This window comes from Hemicordylus capensis, chromosome 1 (assembly GCF_027244095.1).
Source record: "Hemicordylus capensis ecotype Gifberg chromosome 1, rHemCap1.1.pri, whole genome shotgun sequence".
NCBI lineage: Eukaryota > Metazoa > Chordata > Lepidosauria > Squamata > Cordylidae > Hemicordylus > Hemicordylus capensis.
The window spans coordinates 12,487,220-12,509,665 of NC_069657.1; the positions used below are offsets into that span (position 1 = coordinate 12,487,220).

The 22,446-nt window shown below is 46.7% G+C and overlaps 1 protein-coding gene across 1 annotated transcript in view; it reads right to left on the minus strand.

Moving 5' to 3' along the window:
• The window catches only part of LOC128329028 (homeobox protein SIX4-like), a 34,330-nt gene extending 20,054 nt beyond the window's left edge, over window positions 1-14,276 (minus strand). Inside the window, exon 1 of the mRNA XM_053259433.1 lies at window positions 13,340-14,276. Coding sequence (XP_053115408.1) covers window positions 13,340-14,241 — 902 coding nt within the window. The 5' untranslated portion in view covers window positions 14,242-14,276. The remainder of the gene's footprint in view (window positions 1-13,339) is intronic.
• Window positions 14,277-22,446: the final 8,170 nt, after the last annotated feature.

Here is a 22,446-nt window from a genome sequence, read left to right on the forward strand (position 1 = left end):
AGTTCTGCCTGCCCAGTGGGGCACCCCACCACCCCTCAGCTCAGCAACATTTTTTTAAGTCTAGGGATAGAGTTTGGGTATATTAAGAGCCTCATTGGACATCTGCAAGCTTGACTGCATGAGTGTGGATGCACCAGAACTTGCTCTTCAGATTGTGGGCTCACGCTCTTCCCCTTCCACAGAAATGGTAGGTTAAAAAGGAAAAGCAACCGATGCCTAACAAGAATGTAAAAATAAAATGCAAGATTTGAACACTTTCCAGCACTTTACTTTTGAATAAGTCTGCAAGTCCATTAAGGAGGAAGCGGATGCCAACACCGTTGGGGTTGCCAATGCATCGGATCATGTTTGCAAAATGACCCTGCCTTGGGTAGCATTGCCAGCAGGCTAATGATCCACTGCAAGGCTCCTGTGGAGCATTTGGCTTCCTCTGAAATTAATCTGGCAGGCGCTCTCTCTCTTTCTCCCTCTAGGAAAGCCACCCCTTTGTCTGAATCAAGACCAGGGGTGGTTATAGACAGCAATTTTCTCCACACACACCAGAAGGTATACAGGAAGCTGCTTATGCCGTGTCAGACCATCAGCCTCCTTTGGTTTTTGTGTTTTTTTGGACAGAAGAACCCCGAACATAAATAGCGTTTGAAACTCCAAGTTTCAAGACTGGTTTGCTGTGTGGAGCTGATAGAAGAGAATGACCAAATTCCCCTCTACAGGTCCGAACTGGCTGTACTGATCTTTGAGCTGCGTGCCACAGCAGGGCCAGGAGACAGAGCAATGGAGCAGACACCTCCAGGTTAAGTCTCATCTCTTCCATGAACTGACCAGGTGGTCTTAAGCAAGCCACCTCCTCCCAATCCTTGCAATATGGGGACAATAATGCTGGCTTACCTTCAAGAGAAGAATAAGACAGCATATGCAGACTGCTTGGGAAAGGCCTTCAAAGCAGGATATTACTGCTGAGATAGTGAGCTGTAGTGGTCAGCTGGTCTTGTGGCAGCAAGCATGACTTGTCCCCTTAGCTAAGCAGGGTCTGCCCTGGTTGCATATGAAAGGGAGACTTGATGTGTGAGCACTGTAAGGGATTCCCCCTTAGGGGATGGAGCTGCTCTGGGAAGAACAGAAGGTTTCAAGTTCCTTCCCTGGCTTCTCCAAGTTAGGGCTGAGAGAGATTCCTGCCTGCAACCTTGGAGAAGCTGCTGCCAGTCTGTGTAGACAATACTGAGCTAGATGGACCAATGGTCTGACTCAGTATATGGCAGCTTCCTATGTTCCTAAGACTGGGAAGACTTGCATTCAAATCCCCACTCAGCCATAAAAGCTAACTGGGAGATCTAAACTACATTGTTGGACTGTTACAAGGATGGATCCTGCACCTTTCAAAGTGAGAATTCTCTTATATTTAGCCAGGGGAGGGGTGAGGTCAGGGGAGAGAAGCAACTGAGCTTCAGAGCTAAAGAGCCCCTGGTGGCACAGTGGTAAAACTGCCGCCCTGTAACCAGAAGGTTACAAGTTTGATCCTGACCAGGGGCTCAAGGTTGACTCAGCCTTCCATCCTTCCGAGGTCGGTACAATGAGTACCCAGAATGTTGGGGGCAATATGCTAAATCATTGTAAACCGCTTAGAGAGCTCTGGCTATAAAGCGGTATATAAATGTAAGTGCTATTGCTAAGTGCTATTGCTAACTGTCCCTATTCATCATCTCTTCAGTGTTTCTTTTTAATAGACTGAGTCCTTGGGAAGACAGAGAACCATCTTATTGTTCTTTTTCTGTGTAAACCACTTCATAGACTGCTTATCAATGAAAATGTTCTCAAAGTGGAAGGAAGGAAGGAAAAGTGGGGTTGGAGGACAGCATGAGCCACCCTGAGCTCCTTAAAGGAAGGGTGGGGGGAAATCATAACCACATGGAAAATATATGCATCTTGCACAGGGATATTGGGACACTGAACAAGAGAGTAACTTCTTCATGGACCCCACCACCTATTAAGATCATTGGGGGGAGATCCAGTTTCAGCTGCCACCAGCTCGTTTGGTGGCCACCCCAAACCAGGACTTCTCTAGGGTTGCCCCAGGGCTCTGGAACACACTCCTAGATAAAATTAGTGTTAGAGAGCCTGGAGGGAAGATTTCTACATCTCCCCTAGCTACAGGGGAAGTGAACAGGTAAGGGAGAACCGCTAATTAATACTGTCTGGAAGCATGGAGTTGAAGTTCTAAATAAAGTAGTTGATTTAGGGAACCTATCAGGGAGATAGATAAGACCTACATGCCTCCAGCACCACCTTAAGAACATAAGAACAGCCCTGCTGGATCAGGCCCAAGGGAGCCCATCTAGTCCAGCATCCTGTTTCGCACAGTGGTACACCAGATGACACTGGAAGCCACAGGCAGGAGTTGAGGGCATGCCCTCTCTCCTGCTGTTACTCCCCTGCAACTGGTACTCAGAGGCTGGAGGTGGCCTATAGCCCTCTGACCAGAAGCTATTGATAGACCTCTCCTCCATGAAGTTATCCAAACCCCTCTTAAAGCTATCCAGGTTGTTGGCTGTTAGTACATCTCGTGGCGCAGCGGGGAAATGCTTGACTAACAAGCAGAAGGTTGCCGGTTCAACTCCCTGCTGGTACTGTATCGAGAAGCAGCGATATAGGAAGATGCTGAAAGGCATCCTCTCACACTGCACGGGAGGAGACAATGGTCAACCCTCCTTTATTCTACCAAAGAAAACCACAGGGCTCTGTGGGCACCAGGAGTTGAAACTGACTCAATGGCACACCTTACCTTTGCTTGCTTCCAACAATCAGACGCTCCCCATCTCTGGCTGTTTATAAGTGACTCTTGAAAATACGCATATTTTATCAGGCTTTTCGTTTACAATGTTTTAAAATATTATTTTAATTTGTGTTATAAGATTTAAGGTTTTAATCGTTTTAATTTGTAAACTGCCCAGAGATTTTATATGGGGTGACATATAAATGTGATTTAATTAATAAATAAAGTGGATTTCCTGTTCTTTCCATTCAGTTTTGCATCTGCAACAACAATTATGGGGACTGAACCATAGGGTGGCAGTTATTCCAGATTCATTAATCAGGCATAGATAATGGCAACCTTGTGTATCGGACTAAGGTAGGAGGAAATGTGTGAGAGAGAGGAAGAACTCCAGTAGGGAACCCATTTCTGACGAGAGTGTTTTTAAGTGTACGGAAAAGGAGACGGAAACATCCATAAAGCTCAGGCAAGAGCATAAAGCAGGGATCTTCACTACTTTTCAAGAGCAGGCCACTTTGGCAAAAGGTCTTCAACGCAAGAGCCCTTTCTCGCTGTGCGGACCTCTGCACAGTCCTGCTGTTTCTCTCAGTGCTGGAAGGGCACAGAACCCTTAAGAACTCTATGAGGAAGGTGCAGGAAAGGACGTTTCCTAGCACTGCAAGCACACCTTCCACAATGGCTCCATTTCCCTTAAAGGAGCCCCTCCTCGCCTTCTTGGTGCTGGGCAGAGTGCAGCAGTACATGATGAAAATGGCCATCTCTGCATAGCGTCTGGGCAACTCAACTGTGCAGAGTATTCAGCTTCGGCCAAAGCTTCACACAGGCCCAACAAACAATTCATCAAGAAGCCACGCTGCAGGTTGATGGGGCTCCCCTGGTTCCTAGGCCTTACAATGAAGAACACTTGTGTAAAGGCTTGTTCACATGTTCAACAAAGACAGGGGCAAAGCTTTGCCCTGACTGAACCACTGCAGGTTACTTGTGGGGGGAACCAAATTGAAAGCCCCTGCATATACAGAACCAGGCTGGGGAACATTGAAACATGCACCTCCCACCAACAACCTGAAGCAGAGAGTCCAAGAAGTGCTTTGCCTTTTGATTCTGTTGAACACAGGAACTGGAGAGTGGGAGTTTAAAGTACATTTTCTAAGATCAGTAGTATTTTTCTCTCTCAATATGCCTGAATCTTTGGCACTGAAAGAGGAGGGGAGGGCAGGAAAAGACCGACTGACTGGGAGAAAAGGATTAATACATCAGAGTTATGTCGTGTGCAGAGACCAATGTGCATGTCCTGGCAAGAGAAGAGGGAAGAGAAAGGGAAACAGGAGTGACTAGGCTTTTAAAAAAGCTAAGAGCGGTAAGCAGCACACTTGCAAATTATGGATGGCTAATTTTAAGCACCTATGACTAAGAGCTTCACAAGTGTGTGTAAACGTATTATGACAAGTGCATGAGTAAAGTTGCATACGTTAACCACCACAGCCCTATAGCTGGAACTTAAGATTGAGACAGGATCCATCAATGGACATCTCTTGAATCGGTTTGGAATGCCAGCATTCAACTTTGGAAAATGTAAGAGAATGTCTTCTCTGTCATGAACCCCACCGCCCATTGAGATCATCAGGAGAGGTCCATCTGCAATTGCCACCGGCTCATCTGGTGGCTACTCGGGGGCGGGCCTTCGCCGCCGCTGCCCCAAAGCTACGGAACGCACTCCCTGGTGAAATAAGAGCCTCCCCATCTGACAATTTTTAAAAAAACCTTTAAAGACACATCTGTTCACCCAGGCTTTTAATTAAATACTGTTTTAATAGTTTTAACATTGTTTAAAACAATGTTGTAATGTTTTAAATTGTTGCTGTTTGTTTTATCTGTTATATATTTGTTTTGTTTTAACTAATTGTTTTAACTAGTATTTTCATTTTGCTGGTTGTTGTTTTTTTTGTAAGCTGCCCAGAGACTAAGTTTTGGGTGGTATAAAAATATGTTAAACAAACAAACAGGGATTCCCAGATGTTGACTACAACTCCCATAATCCCCAAGCAAAATCCATTGCAACTGGGGATTCTGGGAGTTGTAGTCAACAACATCTGAGAATCCCTGTTAGAGGGAACACTGGATAGACCCATCCTCCATGAATTTCACTACTTTATTTAAAAAAAAAAAAAGCATGGAGGATGGATCTACCAGTGGCTAGTAGATTTAAAATGCCATCTAAGCATCTCATAGTGGTAAAGTCATGGGGTCCTCTGATGATGTTGACTACAATACCCAGCCTGGCTGGGGATGATGGAAGCTGTAGTCCAACAGATCTACTGCAGTCAGGCTGTGGATAATGGGAGTTGTACATAGGTAGCTGCCATGTACCACGTCAGTCCATTGGCTAGTTGGACCAATGGACTGACTCGCCAAACCCCTGCTAACTTGGCAAAGAGGCACCTTTTAACATGGCAATTCTCTTTATTTAGCAGGGAGAGAGTAACTGGCCCTATCCACCCCCAGCACAGTACTTCCAGTGACTGTTGCTGGTGTATATCTTATGTTTCCTTTTAGATTGTGAGCCCTTTGGGGACAGGGATCCATCTTATTTATTTATTATTTCTCTGTATAAACTGCCCTGAGCCATTTTTGGAAGGGTGGTATAGAAATCTAATAAATAATAATAATAGCAGCAGGAGCTCAGGATTGTCTACAGACTGTAACTTCCCCAAGGTACAATACCACCTGAGCTAACAAGATAGATATAAGTTTTTTCAGTCATTGACCAGCATAAGTTAACAATGCATTCTGTGAAACTAGACTTGTGTGTTTGTTTCTATAACCCACTGTTGATCAGCTTCTTGAGATGACCCCAAATACTGGTATTACAAGAGGACAAATATTTCCTTCTTCCTTCCAAATTAGTCATAATTTTTATACACTTGCACCCTATGCCTCTCCTTGGTATTCTAAGTCCCCCACAACCTAAAAAAAGTCCCTAGTGCTTTAGTCTTTCCTCATCTGTCAGGCCCACAGATCCAATTCCTAGAAAGGCCGATGCATCTCCTGTTTTAGACATGAAGCACTCTCAGGACTGAGCACATTTGCCACACCTGCTCTAGTAGGCATGACAGAAAACAGCAGACAGACCACGTTCAAGACACCGCTATGGAGGATGGACATCAAACAAGGCAGTAAAGCAACACCCAGCACAGTGAGCTGATCCAAATGACACCGGCCAGTCCCAGACACAACAGTCTGTGATGGGCTGTTTCAACTGATGAATTTACCACCACTGTGAGAGCATGGCCAAAATGTGTTAGATGTTTTTCAGACCCTGGCACTTCCCAAGGAGAAGAAAACAGCGCACAGGAGAAGTGAAAGAAAAAGCACCCCCAAGGTTATTGCAGCTGCTGGCTTCCACAAAAGCTGCTCATGGGAGGGACTCACACTCCCCTGCAAATGAGACACAGGATCTCCCCACTTATTTTGATCACTCATTTATCTAGCTCTCTGGGTCTAACTGAAGAGCATTTGAGAGTCCTGTTCTTACTCATCTGCACAACAAGCCATTCATTCTTATGCAGAAAGATTCAAGGGAGAGGGAGGAAAGGGATTAGAGTCTGGAAGAGAAGCCACAGAAGGAAAAAACAAACTGATCTACACTTCTGTGAATTAATATAAATTCAGATTTATATATTATTTATTTATTGAATTTATATACCACCTAGTATAAAAAATCTCAAGGCGGTATACAGAACACACACACATATATAATGTGAATATATATGAATATATTCATATATATTAATATATAAAAAACAAATATAGTTTTTCAGCCTCCTGAAAAGCTCAGGGAGAGACATGCTGACTGCACTCCAGGTGGGTTCATAATACCATAACCAATGTTGCTAACAGTCAAAAGTGGTCTATTCTTAGACAGGAGAAGAGGCACCAGTTTTGACGTCTCTAAGTGGGAGGGCAAGAAGATGTGATGGCGGAGCGGGGGAAGACAAGTTCAAGGTCTGCTCTTAGAGAGAGATTATGATTTAATGCAATCCTATGCATATTTACTCAGAAGCATGTTGCACTGTGTTAAGTGGGGCTTACTCTCAGGAAGGGTACTCAGAAGCACAGCCTAAAAAACCCCGAGAATAAAGTCTTGTGGCACCAGAAAGACTAGCAAATTCATTGTAGCACAAGCTTTTGTGGACTACAAGACGTACGGAGTATTATTATTATTATTATTATTACATTTATATCCCGCTCTTCCTCCAAGGAGCCCAGAGTGGTGTACTACATACTTAAGTTTCTCCTCACAACAACCCTGTGAAGTAGGTTAGGCTGAGAGAGAAGTGACTGGCCTAGAGTTACCCAGCTAGTTTCATGGCTGAATGGGGATTTGAACTCGGGGCTCCCCTGTCCTAGTCCAGCACTCTAACCACTACACCACATGTCAATGGAGGAAAGCACTTCGTGCATCAGATAAAGTGGGCTTCCATTCACAAAAGCTTATGCCACAATAGCTCTATTCACAAGGCTCACGAAGTCCATTAGTCTACTTGTCTGTGACGAGCAAAAAATGATGCCCGACAAGTGAAATGAGTTATGTACCAACATAGCTTGGTGAATAAAATTTGTCTGGCTTGTGTATAGAGCCAACATTTCTTGACCTCTGCCTATTTACATGAGAATTAAAGATGCTGTATGCGCTGCAGCCTCCCCGTCACAGAACTGTTCGCCATCACAGATATGGCATTTGCCTCTTCAGTTGGACACTGCTATTACTGTGAGTGGCATGCTCCCAGAGGTGATGGACAGACTGGGGCAGGATTTCCAGCCCTAGAACTCTTAAAAAGTGTCTTTAAATCACATCTGAATAGAGCAAATGTGCTAGTGGAGGGGTCCCCAAATGGTGGTCCTCCAGATGTTGCTGAACTACAACTCACATTGATTGATGATTGATTAAGTACCATCAAGTCAGTGTCAACTCTTAGCGACCACACAGATAGATTCTCTCCAGGATGATCTGCCTTCAACTTGGCCTTTAAGGTCTCTCAGTGGTGCATTCATTGCTGTCGGAATCGAGTCCATCCACCTAACTGCTGGCCATCCTCTTCTTCTCTTTCCTTCAACTTTCCCCAGCATTATGGACTTCTTAAAGGAGCTGGGTTTTTGCATAATGTGTCCAAATTATGATAGTTTGAGCCTGGTCATTTGTGCCTCGAGTGAAAATTCTGGATTGATTTGTTCTATGATCCATTTGTCTGTTTTCCTGGCTGTCCATGGCATCCTCAAAAGTCTTCTCCAGCACCAAAGTTCAAAAGCATCAATGCTTTTTCTATCTTGCTTCTTCTAAGTCCAGCTTTCGCATCCAGAGCGTCATGGGAAAAGCCACTGTCCGAACAATTCTAAGCTTTGTAGGTGTAGACACGTCACAGCATCTAAATATCCTTTCCAAGGCCTTCATTGCAACCCTACCAAGTGCTAGTCTGCAGCGTATTTCTTGACTTGCTGGATCCTTGACTGTTGATGGTCGATCCTAAAGGCAGAAGCTATCCACCACTTCAATGTCTTCATTATCAATTCTGAGGCTGGTTGCTATACTCATTGTCATTAGTTTAGTCTTCTTGACATTTAAACATAGTCTCATTTTTTTCACTATGCTCCTTGACTTTCATTACTAGAGCTTGCAGATCATCTACATTCTCCGCTATCAGAGCGATGTCATCAGCGTAGTGCAGGTTATTGATGTTTCTTCCTTCAACTTTAAAATCATGCTTATCTTCTCAGTTCACATTACCCCCAGCCAAATTAGCAGCTGGGGATGGTGCAACTGGTCATTCAGCAACACCTGGAATACCACCATTTGGGAACCTCTGCACTGGTCCCCAAATGTTGGACTACAACTCCCACCCACCCCCAACCACAAAGGCCCCAGGCTGGGAAAGATGGGAGTTGCAGTCCAACAACATCCAGGGACCCACATTTGAGAAGCCCCGCTCCAAAGCTTTAAAAAGGATTCTTTATTGCTTTTGCTGCTACCAACCACGTGGCCATCCTTTCAAAAGTCCGATTTTAAACTGGCTTTCCTTTTTTTATGCCTAGTAACTAATAACATGTTATCGATAGAGGTCAAATAGTCACACCTTTTTTTTTTTTAAAGGAAAAAGCAAGCAGGAGGGTGTGCACTTTTGACCTGGTACATAAGCCAATGGCATTGTTTATGTGACAACAATACTCAGCACCAGTGAGCCAGCCGAAGATCATGGATGTTCCCAAGGAGGAAGAGCTGCCTTATGTTAGGGATGACCAACCTCAGGCTCTCCAGCTGCTGTTGGACTACAAACCCCATCATCCCCAGTCAAGAGTGTGCAGGTGGGATGATGTGAGTTGTAGTCCAACAGCTGGGGAGCCTCCAGCTGGCCACTCCTCTCCCATGTGGTCTGAGACAAGGTGTGGAACCAGTGGGCCAGTTCCCTGCCCTCCCCAAATGGCACCACTGGACAGCTTCTGGATTAAGAGGGCAATGATACAGAGGCAGGAAGTCATCGGGAAATCAGGATCCTCCTGCACACCAGAGGCAAACACATGGTTGTAAGGCAGGCACAATAAGTATGGAGGAGACCTGGTCTTCTGGTGGCAAGCATGAATTGACCCCTTTGTTTATCAGGGTCCACCCTGGTTTACATTTGAATGGGAGACAACCTGTGAGCACTGCAGGATACTGATGGGGCAGCCCTGGGAAGAGCACCAGCATACTTGCATGCAGAAGGTTCCACGTTCCCTCCCTGGCAGCATCTCCAGATAGGGCTGAGAGAAACTCCTGCCTGCAACCTTGGAGAAGCCGCTGCCAGTCTGCGTAGACAATCCTGAGCTCGATGGACCAATGGCCTGACTTAGTAGAAGGCAGCTTCCTATGTTCCACATTACCAGGGCTTGGGTTGGCTTGTTATTTTTAGCATGTACTACACTGGTACGTGTTAAAACATGTGCACAAAAACACACCACAAAGTCGCCCATAGATGCAGGTGAAGCGTAACACATTTTAGCTTTGCCTACTTTTGTTTTTGTTTGCTTTCCGTGTAGCCAAGACAGAGGAATTTAATAATTGCTCTAACCACCCTAGGAAGACCTTCGGAGCTCCAGAGAGTGGGTAGTTCACACCACTGGCAAAGAAAGAAGGGGTTTTTTTGGGGGGGGGGTGACTCACCCTGCAGGCATCGCAGCCTGGCCAAACGGCCACCCAGGCCTTTCTCTTGCTCACACCTCTCCAAACACCTCAGCAGCCCAGCTGAATTTTGCTGACTGGCCCTCTCCCGGTTTGGCACCCTCCCCCTTTCTGCCGCTTGCGGCTTTGATATATGTGCTCCAAGGACAGAAAGGGGCTGGCTCAGCACAACTGTGCCCTTGCTTGAAAACGGGCCCTTAGGGCTTTAAGAAACCCACACAAAACACAGATCTGCCTTTAGTCAGTCCTCTGAGAAGGCAGCAAGAGGGCAGAGGGAGGGGAGAGAGCGAGCGAGCAGGAATGCACCCTGTCCAGGCAAAGGAGATCACCTCACCTGGCGCCTTCCACAGATGTTGCCTGCCCCCCTCCCCCCCACTAGTCACCTTATGAGGGGCTTCTGGATTTTTAAAAATGGCTACCAGGAAAAAAAATCACAGGAGGAAGTGCTTAAAGTTTCATGTGATAAGTCAACAGACATAGTGCAGGCTGCCTTGCTCTTCAATCTAAGTAATGCTGAACTGTGTAACTGCTCTTGCATTTTGTGTACATTAAAAGTTTTCATAAATGCCAAGCAAGAAAACAATGTATTTTCATTTAAAGGTATTTCTAATGCAGATAGGCGTTAAATAACTGTTTTTGTTGGAGTTAATTTTTCATGGCACATTTTCCAAGTGTGTGTATATGTATATATAATATTTATATATACGTGTGTGTGTGTATATATATGTGTGTGTGTGTGTGTGTGTGTGTGTGTGTGTAAACCTAAAGCTTCATTATTTCTATTTTCATTGTCCTTTTTGATAGAATACATTTTTCTAATGCTATGGGGCCTTTTAACCTTGACGTAATTTAGGGCCTCAACACATCATAATCTGGCCTTGCCCCCCGCCAGTTAACTTTCTCCTCCTTTACCCTTTTAGGATGCTAGCACCAGATCAGTGACATCTGGATTCAACCTGAACACATGCTTGGTTGATTTTGATACGAACGTCTAACACAAGGATCCCAACCCTGGGTAACCAGATATTGCTGGACTACAACTGCCATCATCCCGCCACAGCCCCAATGACCAAAGCAGCAGGGGATGATGGGGACTGTAGTCCAACAACACCTGGTGGGGACCTAAGGTTAGGAAGCCCTGTTAGGAACAGATCATAGGTTTTTGCTGAGGAGGAGAGAAGAATAAAGGAAAACCAGTAGAAGAGGGACCAGTGCAGTTTCACCAGAAGGCGAACTGCACAACAGACAGGTCAACCCCATGCACACCCCACTTCAGATTAGAGGCCAACTAAAGGGAGATCAGACTACGGAGCCTTTCAGGTCAGGGGCTGCTTGGGATCACAGACCCAGGCAGTCCTTGTTCGTCTCTTCTGGGGAAATGAAACCTGATCCGAATCAGCACAGAATCAAGTTTCACAACAAGAGGAGAGGAGGGAACCCTCTAGTCAAGCCATGCGCTTTATGTTTCTTCCCCCCCCCCCACTAGTGACATAAAACCTGGGCAAATGATTAACGCTGTCAAAGAAAACAAGCAAAAAGTCTCCTCTGACTCTCCACAGGCAGAGAGAGGAGCAGACCGGGAAGGAAATCACTGAAAGGGTGGGCAGAGACGAGGAAGGCAAAAGGAGATGGCATCGGAATCGCCAGCTTTTCCTCCTCACGGGGTCTGGGAAAAGGAGGGAGTTGGCAGATCGAGAATTGTTCCTCTGCTATCACCCTGCTGTGAACAATTGCAGATTCTGAATGTTAGGTTGGTGTTGTACAGGCACAAAAAGGAATAAAGCGTGACTGTTTATACAGAAAGGAAAGAGAAAATAAGAACTAGAGACCCAAGGCTATAGAACTGGGAGGAAGACAGGAAAGTCTGAAGGTTGGGAGCAGCAGTTGTGTTGGTGGAGAAAACTATATCCAAGTAGAGGGTGGGGGGTGGGGGGGAGAGACAGACATATTAGAAGGATTTACTTTTTCGCAGGGGGAGGGAAAACCATGTACATAAAGCAGATCCCAGGAGGGATCCCATAGCGGAAATAAAAAGAACTCTTGCAGATCAAGAGGAAAGTCTAGAGCACATGGAAAAGTTTCCCCAAGGGCAGAGATTCCTCCTGAAGGTTATGGAGAAAGCACCGATGGGGGAGATCTTCCACTCGAGGATGCTGGATTTGTTATAGAAGCTGGAGCCAAGGAGGGGAACAAGCAAGGGAACTTGAGAATTGATTCCTTTACTTATTTATTGATGGGTCTGAGTGCAGGATGAAAGAGAGGAGGAAAAGGAAGCAGGAGGGAGAAGAGACCAGCAGTCTCTCTCTCTCTCTCTGCTGCTAGGAACACTTTCCCTGGACTCCAAGGAGTGGGTGTGTTTTGAGTGAGTGTGCATGTTGTGGGGGGGAGGAAACACGAAAGGGTTGCTGAAGGTAGAACGCCATGTTTGTGGAGGAAAGAAAGCCAGGCAAGGACAGAGGGCATGGGAGGGGAGTAAGAAAGCCAGAGAAGAGACAAGGGAACAGGCAGAGAAGCCAAGGGGCAGATTTGGTGATGATGGGGGGAAATAATGTCAGGCGCCGTGGCAGGAGATGCAGAAGGACCAAAGAAGAGGCAGGAAGGCCGAAGGTCAGAGCAAGAAATTGGGCAAGGGGCTAGGAGTCCCCAGGTCCCACCTTGCCTGTGCCACAATCTCAAAGGACAAAACTCCCAGCTTTAACTCTGTTAGTCTGCAACACAAGGATTAGAGCTGTGTCTTGCTTTAGGAAGAAGTGGTAAGGATTACAGGGAATGTATGTGAAAAGCAACATTATGCAGACTGTCTAAAGTACAATATAAATGCAACAGCAAGTGAGGAGATGTATGGGACAGAGAGAAGTGGTGGGGAAGGAACAGGAAATAAGAGGGGCAAGCGAGGCAGCTGGCGTGTGGGGCAGTTGTGGGGAGAAAGTAAGGAAAATAGGTAGGAGAGCAGTTTTGGGAGAGGAAGCTAGGAAAGAAAGTGTAGACACAAGGAGGAAAGGCAGAGAGAACAGAAAGAAAGAAAGAAAGAAAGAAAGAAAGAAAGAAAGAAAGAAAGAAAGAAAGAAAGAAAGAAAGAAAGAAAGAAAGTTAAGGTGGAGAAGTAGGATGGGGCGTACCCGGACACCTAATGCCATGGCTTAACGCTGGAACCTACGACGTAATGGCAGATCACACAGCACCTCTGGGCATGTCCAGAGTGCATTTCCCTCCTCACAGGGCAAATCAGGAGCGGGGCTTGCAGACTGGCGCTTGAGCTTGGTTTCCAGCCAGTCTAGGAAGCACCCACTTTCCTCAGAAGTCAAGCGCCGGGTTGAGGCGAACTCCTGCCCCCCCCCCCGGCAGCTCCCCGCGCTCACCTTTTGGACTGGGGCTCGGAGGGGTTGCGGTCCCGCTGCCGGCGGTTCTTGAACCAGTTGCTGACCTGCGTGAGCGAGAGGCCGGTGAGCTTGGCCAGGTTGCGCTTCTCGGCGGGCGAGGGGTAGCGGTTCTGCTTGTAGAGCTCCTTGAGGGCGTTGCGCGACTTCTCCTTGAAGCAGTAGACCGTCTCCTCGCCGTCCCAGATGGTGCGCGGCAGCGGGAACTTCCTGCGCAGCCGGTACTTGTCGACGGCGCCCAGGGGCCGGCCGCGGGCCCGCTCCGCCTCGGTGTAGCGCGCCTTGTACCAGAGCTCCTGCAGCAGCGGGTGGTTGGCGGCGTCGAAGCTGTGGCTCTCCAGGATGCCGTAGAGCTCGGCGTAGAGCCCCTGGTGGAAGGCCACCAGCGCCCGGGCTTTCAGCAGGCTCTCGTTGCCACGTAGCAGGTCGCTCTGGGGCAGCGACCACAAGAACCGGGCCAGCCGGTCCAGGTGGCCGCCTTGCTGCAGCGCCTCGCAGACGCACGCGACGTGGTCCGGGGAGAAAGCCAGGAGGGTCTGCGGAGAGGAGGAGGGAGGCGAGGAGGAGCAGGAGGACGGCAAGGGCGAGGGAGAGGCAGCCGCCGCCGCCGCCGCAGCGTGGTGGTTCCTAACCAAAAGTTCCGCGTGGAGCAGGACCTGATCCGCGCTGGCCGCGGCTGCACTTTCTTCTCCTCCTCCTCCTCCCTCCTCCTCCTCCTCTTCCCGTGCAAAAGGAGCCGCTCCAGCAGGAGGTGGTGCAGACGCGGCGGGCGCCGAGCCGTCTGGGGTTACCTTCTCCGACGCCCCAGAGAGCATTTCCAGCACGCTTTCTTGCTTGGTCGCCGCCACGCCGGGGATCGTGGCGGCGGGGGAGGCAGAAGACATTTTTTTGTTGTTTTGGTTTGGAGTTGGGTGCTGCTTTTCCCCCCCACCTCCTCCTGCCCTCCCTCCCCCCCACCCACCCCCCAGTCTGGAAAGTGCACACACCACCTCCGCTCCTCCTCCAGCACCGCCACCCGGCTGGCTTTTAGCCGATCAGGTTTCCTCTCGCCACGCAGTAACCATTAAGACAGCTTGTTCCGGCAAAACTAGTGTAAACGGATCGCAGCGTCTTTTTTTCCCCCGCCGCCGTTCTCCTCCCCCTCCTCCTTTCCCCCCTCCCCTTCTTTCTTTTCCCAACGTGACTCCTCCGAAAGCTTCTCCCTCTCTCTCTCCTGCTACATATTCTTAACACCACAAGCAGCCTCCTGCTCCGGAGAGGCCCCGGATTGGCCGGTTCACACGGAGGGGCGGAGGATCTGGTGTTTCTATAGAAACCGTCAATCAACTCCTCCCCTCTTGGCCCCCTCCGCAACTTCCTCCCTCCTCCCCTTCTCTGCACGTGAAACACCTGGAGGCTAGGTCTTTTCTGGGCGCTTTGTTTTAACCACTGGGGGCTGATGGTGGTACCAGGCTACATTGCTAAGATCATCACATACCTGTCTCTTTCCATAGGATACCAACTTTACAATTTTTTTAAAAGTCAAAACAAAACCCCGAAGTTTTTAGTATCCATAATGGGCGACGAGCTACTTTTTAATGGATGTCAGTGCAGAGTTAGGTGAGACTTGGGTTCAAATCCATCACCTTTTTGCACAATCCACTTACTTGGGATAAGCCTTTACAACGCCTTATGTATGTCTACTCAGAAGTAAACCCCTGTCACAGTGTTATTTGTTTTAGTTTTATATCACTCCATCTGTTAGCTCTGAGAGGTTTACAATGAATTAAAAAACAAAACAAAACAAGAAACAATTATACAATCAATAAATTAAAACAATGTTTTATAGCTGCTTCCCTTGTAAACGGAAATATATCTTATGCTGCTTTAACTAAGTTTTTATTCAGAAGCTACTCCATTCTTTTCCTTCTCCTTTCCCTCCCTTTCCTTTCTGACTCCAACCCCCACACTCTCTACACAGGATCCCCTCTGGGGCAAATGTCTAAACAATTTACAAAAAGATTACTAGATAGAATACAATACATCCCTCTCTTTTTTAACAACCAAAATTGAACTGATTTACAATTTAGTGACAAAGTCTTTTAGGTGGTCTCCTGTCACACACACTTCTCCTAAGTCTTGGGTTCTCTGGCATAGCAGCTGTTTGTGATTTTTCGTCTGGTACCCAGAATTGTCCATCACTTTCATCAGCCTCCTCTGTGAGGTCAAAACTGGAGGCAAGATCAAATTCCTCTTCAGTTCCTCTCTTGAGATCAGACTCCCTTCTTTCCTCTTATGGTATCCATGCTGGAAAGTCTCAAACTGTTCCATTTCTTTCCATTATCCAGTATGACAGAATACCCTCAGATTTCAATTATTTGTTATGGTCCAGAACGTCAGGAATATCCCTTGCTCACTTTATAAAGCAACCATATGCGAACAAAGTCCCCCACCTGAAATGTTTGCTGTTTCGCACCCCATTTCCAATCCACATACAATTTATATTTTTGTTGCTTCTGCTACCCGAATATGAATCTCTGTATCCACAGGGTGAGATGGCATGGGAAACCCTATCAGTTGTTGCTATTGGGTAAGTTTGGTGGTAACTTTGCATTCTCTCAGCAGTCCAGCAGTTGATTTTCCTGTAGTGGAATGACGAGTAGTTTGAAAAGCAAGTAGAATTTCATGGATTGCCTCTTTCTAGGGTTGTTGTGCACAGTAAGTAAAGGTAAAGTGTGCCGTCGAGTCAGTGTCGACTCCTGGCGACCACAGATCTCTGTGATTGTCTTTGGTAGGATACAGGAGAGGCTTACCATTGCCATCTCCCATGCAGTATGAGATGATGCCTTTCAGCATCTTCCGCTGCTGCCTGATATAGGTGTTTCCCATCGTCTGGGAAACATACTAGTGGCGATTCGAAACGGCGACCTCTGGCTTGTTAGTCAAGTCATTTTCCCACTGTGCCATTAGGTGGCTGTTGTGCATAGTAGCCAGTTGTAAACTTTCCTTCACTAACCTGTTCATTCTTTCCACTAAGTCATTCCCTCGAGGAATAGTCTTGTGTTTTATCCCATGATTGTGCAAGTGTTGCTCCATTTCAAAAGAGGTAAACTGTGTCCCATTGGCGGTCACTAGTTCTTTAGGAAGACCGTCTCTCGCAAAAATTGCAGCCATTAACTGGATCACCTTGTTTGTAGTAATGTTGTCAGCAAATGAAACTTCTGGCCACCTGGAATAGTAATCCACCTTCACTATAACAAATCTTTGTTTTGTGTGTTGTTTATCAAAAGGCCCCATTATATCCAGAGCAATTTTTCCCCAGGGGCCATTGGGATTCTCTGCTAGAGTCAAGTGGGTGGGGAAAGTCTTCTGCAGTGCAATGTCTGATTACATCTTCAATGTGTTTGTCCATACCTGGCCTCTAGAAACTTTCTCTTACTCGCTTTTTAGGTGACCTTTGTGGGCAATTTTGATCACCTTTGCTTGTAAGGAAGTTGTCACTACCAATCAATCACTCCTCAGCATCAGCTCATTGAGAAGAAAGAGAAAATTCACTTGCTACATGCATGTATGGTTGAAGATGATCAAGTACCTTCTTTTTGCATGGCCATCCATGCGTTATGTAAGGTTTATATTGTAAGCACTTGATCAGCACTGAGAGCCACTTTCCATTCAGAAGTCATGATCGCTCCTTCATCCTCTTCTTCTGGGATCGCCTCTTGGCCTGGAAATGTAAGTCGAGATAAGCAATCTGCACTTGTAGTCCGAAGACCTGGAAGATATTCCATCTCCAGAGGCGTAACTATAGGGGGGGCAGGGGGGGCACGTGCCCCGGGCGCCCTCTTTTTTGGTCACATGGGGGGCGCCGCCATGACAAAAAAATTTAAAAAAAATTTTTTTAAATTTTTTTGTTAATACAAATGTTTCCTGCTCAGTGCAGCAGCGCTGCAGCAGTCAAGGGAGCGCGTCAGCGCCCCCTCCCCCACGAGCGGTCCCTTCCGCGCCGCCTGCACCCCCCCCCCATTGCTTTGCTGGCGCCTGGCGGCCAGTCAGTGGCCTGGCTTGGCGGCAGCGGTGGGCGCTTGTGAGGAAAAACCTAAGTATAATGTAGTATGTTGGGGGCGCGGGGGGCGCCATTTCAATGCTTGCCCCGGGCGCCGTTTTCCCTAGTTACGCCTCTGTCCATCTCAAAATCAAAGTCCATAAATCTGGTGATCCATTTGGTTGTTCTTGGGGCTGCTCGACTTGATCCCCGAATAGTAAATAAAGCAGACAGGGGCTTATGGTCTGACCGTAAAGTGAATTTCCTGCTCCACAAGTAAGTCCTGAAGTGCCTCACCACCCAGAAACATGCCAGGGCTTCTTTTTCAATGACATAATACATCTTATCTGATCCCATCCTTGTCGCCAAATGTTTTATAGCTATTCCCCTTGTAAATGAAAATCTTATGCTGCTTTAACTAAGGCTTGATTAAGAAGTAACTTCATTTTTCTCCTCCTCCTTTCCCTCTCTTTTCTTTCTGACTCCACCGTGCCCCCCCCCCACACTCTACAGGAACCCCACTGGGACAAATGTCCAAACTACAAAACACAAACGATCACTAGATAGAACACAATGAGGCACTTCTCACAGACAGTGGGAAGCGCCGAGAGGAGGTTCGTAGGGAAAGCGGGCTTAGCCAACGATCAAGCCGACGAGTGGGCTTAGCAGACGATCAAGCGGCAGCTCACAGGACTGCCGGCTCCATCACAGAGCCGGTAGGGGCTGTGGAGATTGGGGGCCCGCATGGCCCCCAGAAGTCCCAAGATGTCCTGTGTGAGTGCACGGGGCATCCTGGAGAGACCCCCCAAGCCCAGGAGGCTGTTTGCAGCCTCCCGGCGGGGGTCTCCTCATGTGTCGCCGTGGTGTGGAGCCGCACCATGGCAGCACACGATCTGGAAACCTGGGTTAGCGGAACACTCGCTCTGCTAACCTGGGCTAAGGGGAGGGGTATTTATGGTGGTTAGCTGCCGGAAGCCGCGTGGCTCCCGTCGCAGCACACGATCACCCCAAAGTGGGCTAGGCTCCCTTAGCCTGCTTTGGGGCGATCGTGAGAATAGCTTTGATATAAAATAAAATGATGTGAAACAGTTTAGCAGTCATGACTAACAGCCTCTGTTCCCAGGAGTTTGTTGCCAAGGTGCTATCAGCAGGGTTTAAGAAACATCTCACCCTGGGTTCTGAGCTTTGACCAGAAGTTGCTTACACCTAGTTTATGCTTGTCCCTGTGGCCACATGGGCTACCAGTTCCCAACTTGCACAGATGCTTGCACAGAGATGTACTCCCAGGTGTGTGTGGGATTGCAGCCTTAGTTTCAGAAAAGTCAGAGGATCCTACCTGGAAGTAAGACCTATTTAATAAAGAAAAAGATAGTGTGCGCCATCAAGTCAGTTTCGACTCCTGGCAACTACAGAGCCCTGTGGTTGTCTTTGGTAGAATACGGGAGGGGTTTACCATTGTCATCTTCCGCACAGTATGAGAAGATGCCTTTCAGCATCTTCCTATATCGCTGCTGCCCGATATAGGAGTTTCCGATAGTCTGGGAAACATACCAGAGGGGATTCGAACCAGCATCCTCTGGCTTGATAATCAATTCATTTCCCTGCTGTGCAATTAGGTGGCTAAGTCCTATTTATACAATGGGTCCCCCCACCACCACCGCCTTCTCCTGAGGAACCATAAATATGACTACAGCCTGGATATTCAAAATATCTTTCAGTCTCTGTCTTTTTTATTTTCACAACATACTTCTAAGGAAAAGTCATTGTTACACCCACTTTGCAGAAGGGTAAGGATTATCTACATGAGACAGAGATCTGCCAAAAGGCTACCTGCTGAGCAGGGATTTGAATTCACCTTTTTGGCACGTGGATAACAATAGTGTCTTGTCCTACCCTCTGTGTGTTTAGTCCAAAGTAAGTCCCACAGAGTTCAGCTATACACTCAGGATCAGGTCAGGATTGCATCAGACTGCACCTTTACTCCCAGAATGGCTGCAGTCCTGTGCACCACTGAACTTTGTGGGATTCGTACGGAGTGAAACTGCAAAAGACTGGTCTGCATCCCTACATAGGATTATGGCCACAGGCTCTCAATTTTCAAACGTGCCCTCCCCCATCCCAGCACATTCAGGGCAAACAAAAATGCATATTATTTTATTTTCAAGGTTTATTTTCAATTATTTTCAAGGTTTTTTAAAAAAGCAGTGACTGACATACTGAGCAACATTCCATGCATGTAATGCAACAAAACTGTGCGGAGGCAGAGAAAGGAGATCCCCCCGCCAGATCTGGCTTTTTTAAAGCCAAATTTTGGGTTATGGCCCATTTGACTCACGAGTATACCCCTTAGGTTCTGGCCACACTCCGACTCCTAGTCACTGATTCAACAAACAGCTGATTGGCCCCATCCCCGGTATTGGCCACGCCCCCTGTGTCTGATGTCAAGTGCAGGGGGCGTGGCTTGGGAAATGCATGTCCTCTGGCCGCAGGTAAGCTCCCTACACTCCTACCCAGGAAAATGTGTATGGAATTGCAGCTTCAGATTGTGTAATTTTGACTGGTTTATCCCCTTTTGTTGCAGTATTTCCAGGAAAAGATCACTGGCATCTTTTATTTTTGATTTTCAAAAGGAAACCCTTAACTCTGCACTATAAATTGCTGAGTGGCTAAATACAAAACAGCTATCCTTGTAACCTCAAGTCACCGAAAGAGAGGGGGGAAATCGAACATACAGAAATCAAACAACATATAAGGCCAGAGAAACTCATAGAACCCTTTCGCTCTGAGGCAGACTTATTTCTGTTGTGCACATTTAATAATCATAGAATCACAGAGTTGGAGAGCCCTTTGGCCATCTAGTCCAGCCCCTTGCGTAATGCAGGAAATACAGAGCTGAAACATCTCCCACAGAAGGCTATCTAGACCTCCAGCCAGGGGGAGCCCACCACCAGCTAGACGATTGGTTCCATTATCAAACTGCTCTTTCCAATAACAATTGTATCCTACCATAGACCATGGTATCTTTCTGAATCGCCTGCAGGGATTGGATGTAGGGGCCATCGCTTTGCAGTGGTTCCGGTCATACCTCTTGGGCAGATTTCAGAAGGTGTTACTTGGAGACTGCTGCTCTACGAAGCAAGAGTTTTTGTATGGTGTCCCTCAGGGCTCCATTCTGTCTCCAATGCTTGTTAACATCTACATGAAACTGCTGGGAGAGATCATCAGGGGATTTGGTGCAGGGTGTTATCACTATGCTGATGACACCAAAAGCTACTTCTCCGTGTCAGCTTCATCAGGCAATGGCATAACTTCCCCAAATGCCTGCTTTGAGGCAATAATGGGCTGGATGAGGGATAACAAACTGAGACTGAATCCAAACAAGATGAAAGTGCTCACTGTAGGAAGCCTCAGTTCAGGAAATGAGATAGACCTGCCTGTCCTGGGAGGGGTTACACTCCCCCCCCCCACCGAAGGAACAGGTTCGGAGTTTGGGAGAACTTCTGGACCCAACCCTCTTCTGACATCTTAGGTGGAGGTGGTAGCCAGAAGTGTTTTCTATCAGCCTCAGTTGGTTCGCCAACTGCATCCTTTCCTGGAAGTGAGTGACCTCAAGTCAATGATGCACATACTGGTAACTTCCAGGCTTGCCTACTGCAATGCACTCTATGTGGGACTGCTTTTGTATATAGTCTGGAAGCTGCAAATTGCAGTTGGTGCAAAATGCTGCTGCTAGATTGGTCTCTGGGATGTCCCGTAGAGACCATATTACTCCGATTCTAAAAGATCTACACTGGTTACCAATAGGTTTCTGGGAAAAATATAAAGTGCTGGTTATTACCTAGAATGCCCTTAACAGCTTGGGCCCACGGTATTTAAGAGAATGCATTCTTCGTTATGAACCCCGTCACCTATTAAGATCTTCAGGGGAGGTTCATCTGAGGGTGCCACCACCTTGACTGGTGGCGACCCAGAAGCATGCCTTCTCTGGGGTTGCCCTGGGACTGCGAAATGCTCTTCCTGCTGAGATAAGAGCTGCTCCATCCCTGTTGACTTTTAGGGTCTGAGCAGGTGAACCAGCATTTTTTTAACACTGTTAAACCCAGAGAGGTTTCTGCAAATTCGCTCCTTACTTATGACATCTGAGTCGGAGGTGGATATTTTGTTATTATGGCAAGCTTACACAAGCATTTCAACACCTATCAATCAATCAATCTTTATTACGGTCTTAGACCAGCATAAAGTAAAAGGGTGATTACATAAAAGAACAGATTTTAAAGGCCTGTAGATAAATGACTAAGTACAAGATACAAACCTATCCTAGGGCCAAAATTGAAAGTAAAAGTACAATACGAAATAAAACTATGGTTAAAAGCCTGTGGGTGTATACAGTACAGGCATAGACTAGAAAAATATAAAAATATATAAAAGAATCAGGAATAGAAATAAAATTAATAGCATCATAAAAAAGAGGTAAGAATGCATTATAAGGTCCTATAAGAGGCCTTTTTTTACTAAAAGGACTAAAAATACTAAAAATAGAACATACTACACCAGGTGCATGAAGGCCTAAATGCCTGAGACATAGTAAAAGTCATAAAGGGTACAATGCAAACAAAGCATAGAAAGAGAAAGAGGGCATAAAATTGTAAAAGACGTAAGAGAAATACCTATTATACAGCACATCTGTAAATAAACAGTGGCTTAAGCCATATTGTTCTAAAGGTTGGTTTGACTCAGATTGTTATAATGCTAAGAGAACCTTAATTAGAGCTTTCAAGGAATATAGGGAGAATCCAGCTTTAATGCCTCCCCCAAGTTTATTACTGCAGAAAAGAAGTAGAAATTATTGCTGAATAATAATAATAATAATAATGATGATGATGATGATGATAAATAAATAATAAGTGCAGTGAAAGCTGCCTGGCAGCAATGTATTACTGTAGCTAAGGCCAAATTTTCAGCTAGGTTTTGGCGCCTTGTTGCAGACAGACCTGCATATGGCCCATCCTGTTTGGACTGCCATATTTCAGCTGCAGTCTGGGAAACCCATTTTCATGATTTATATACT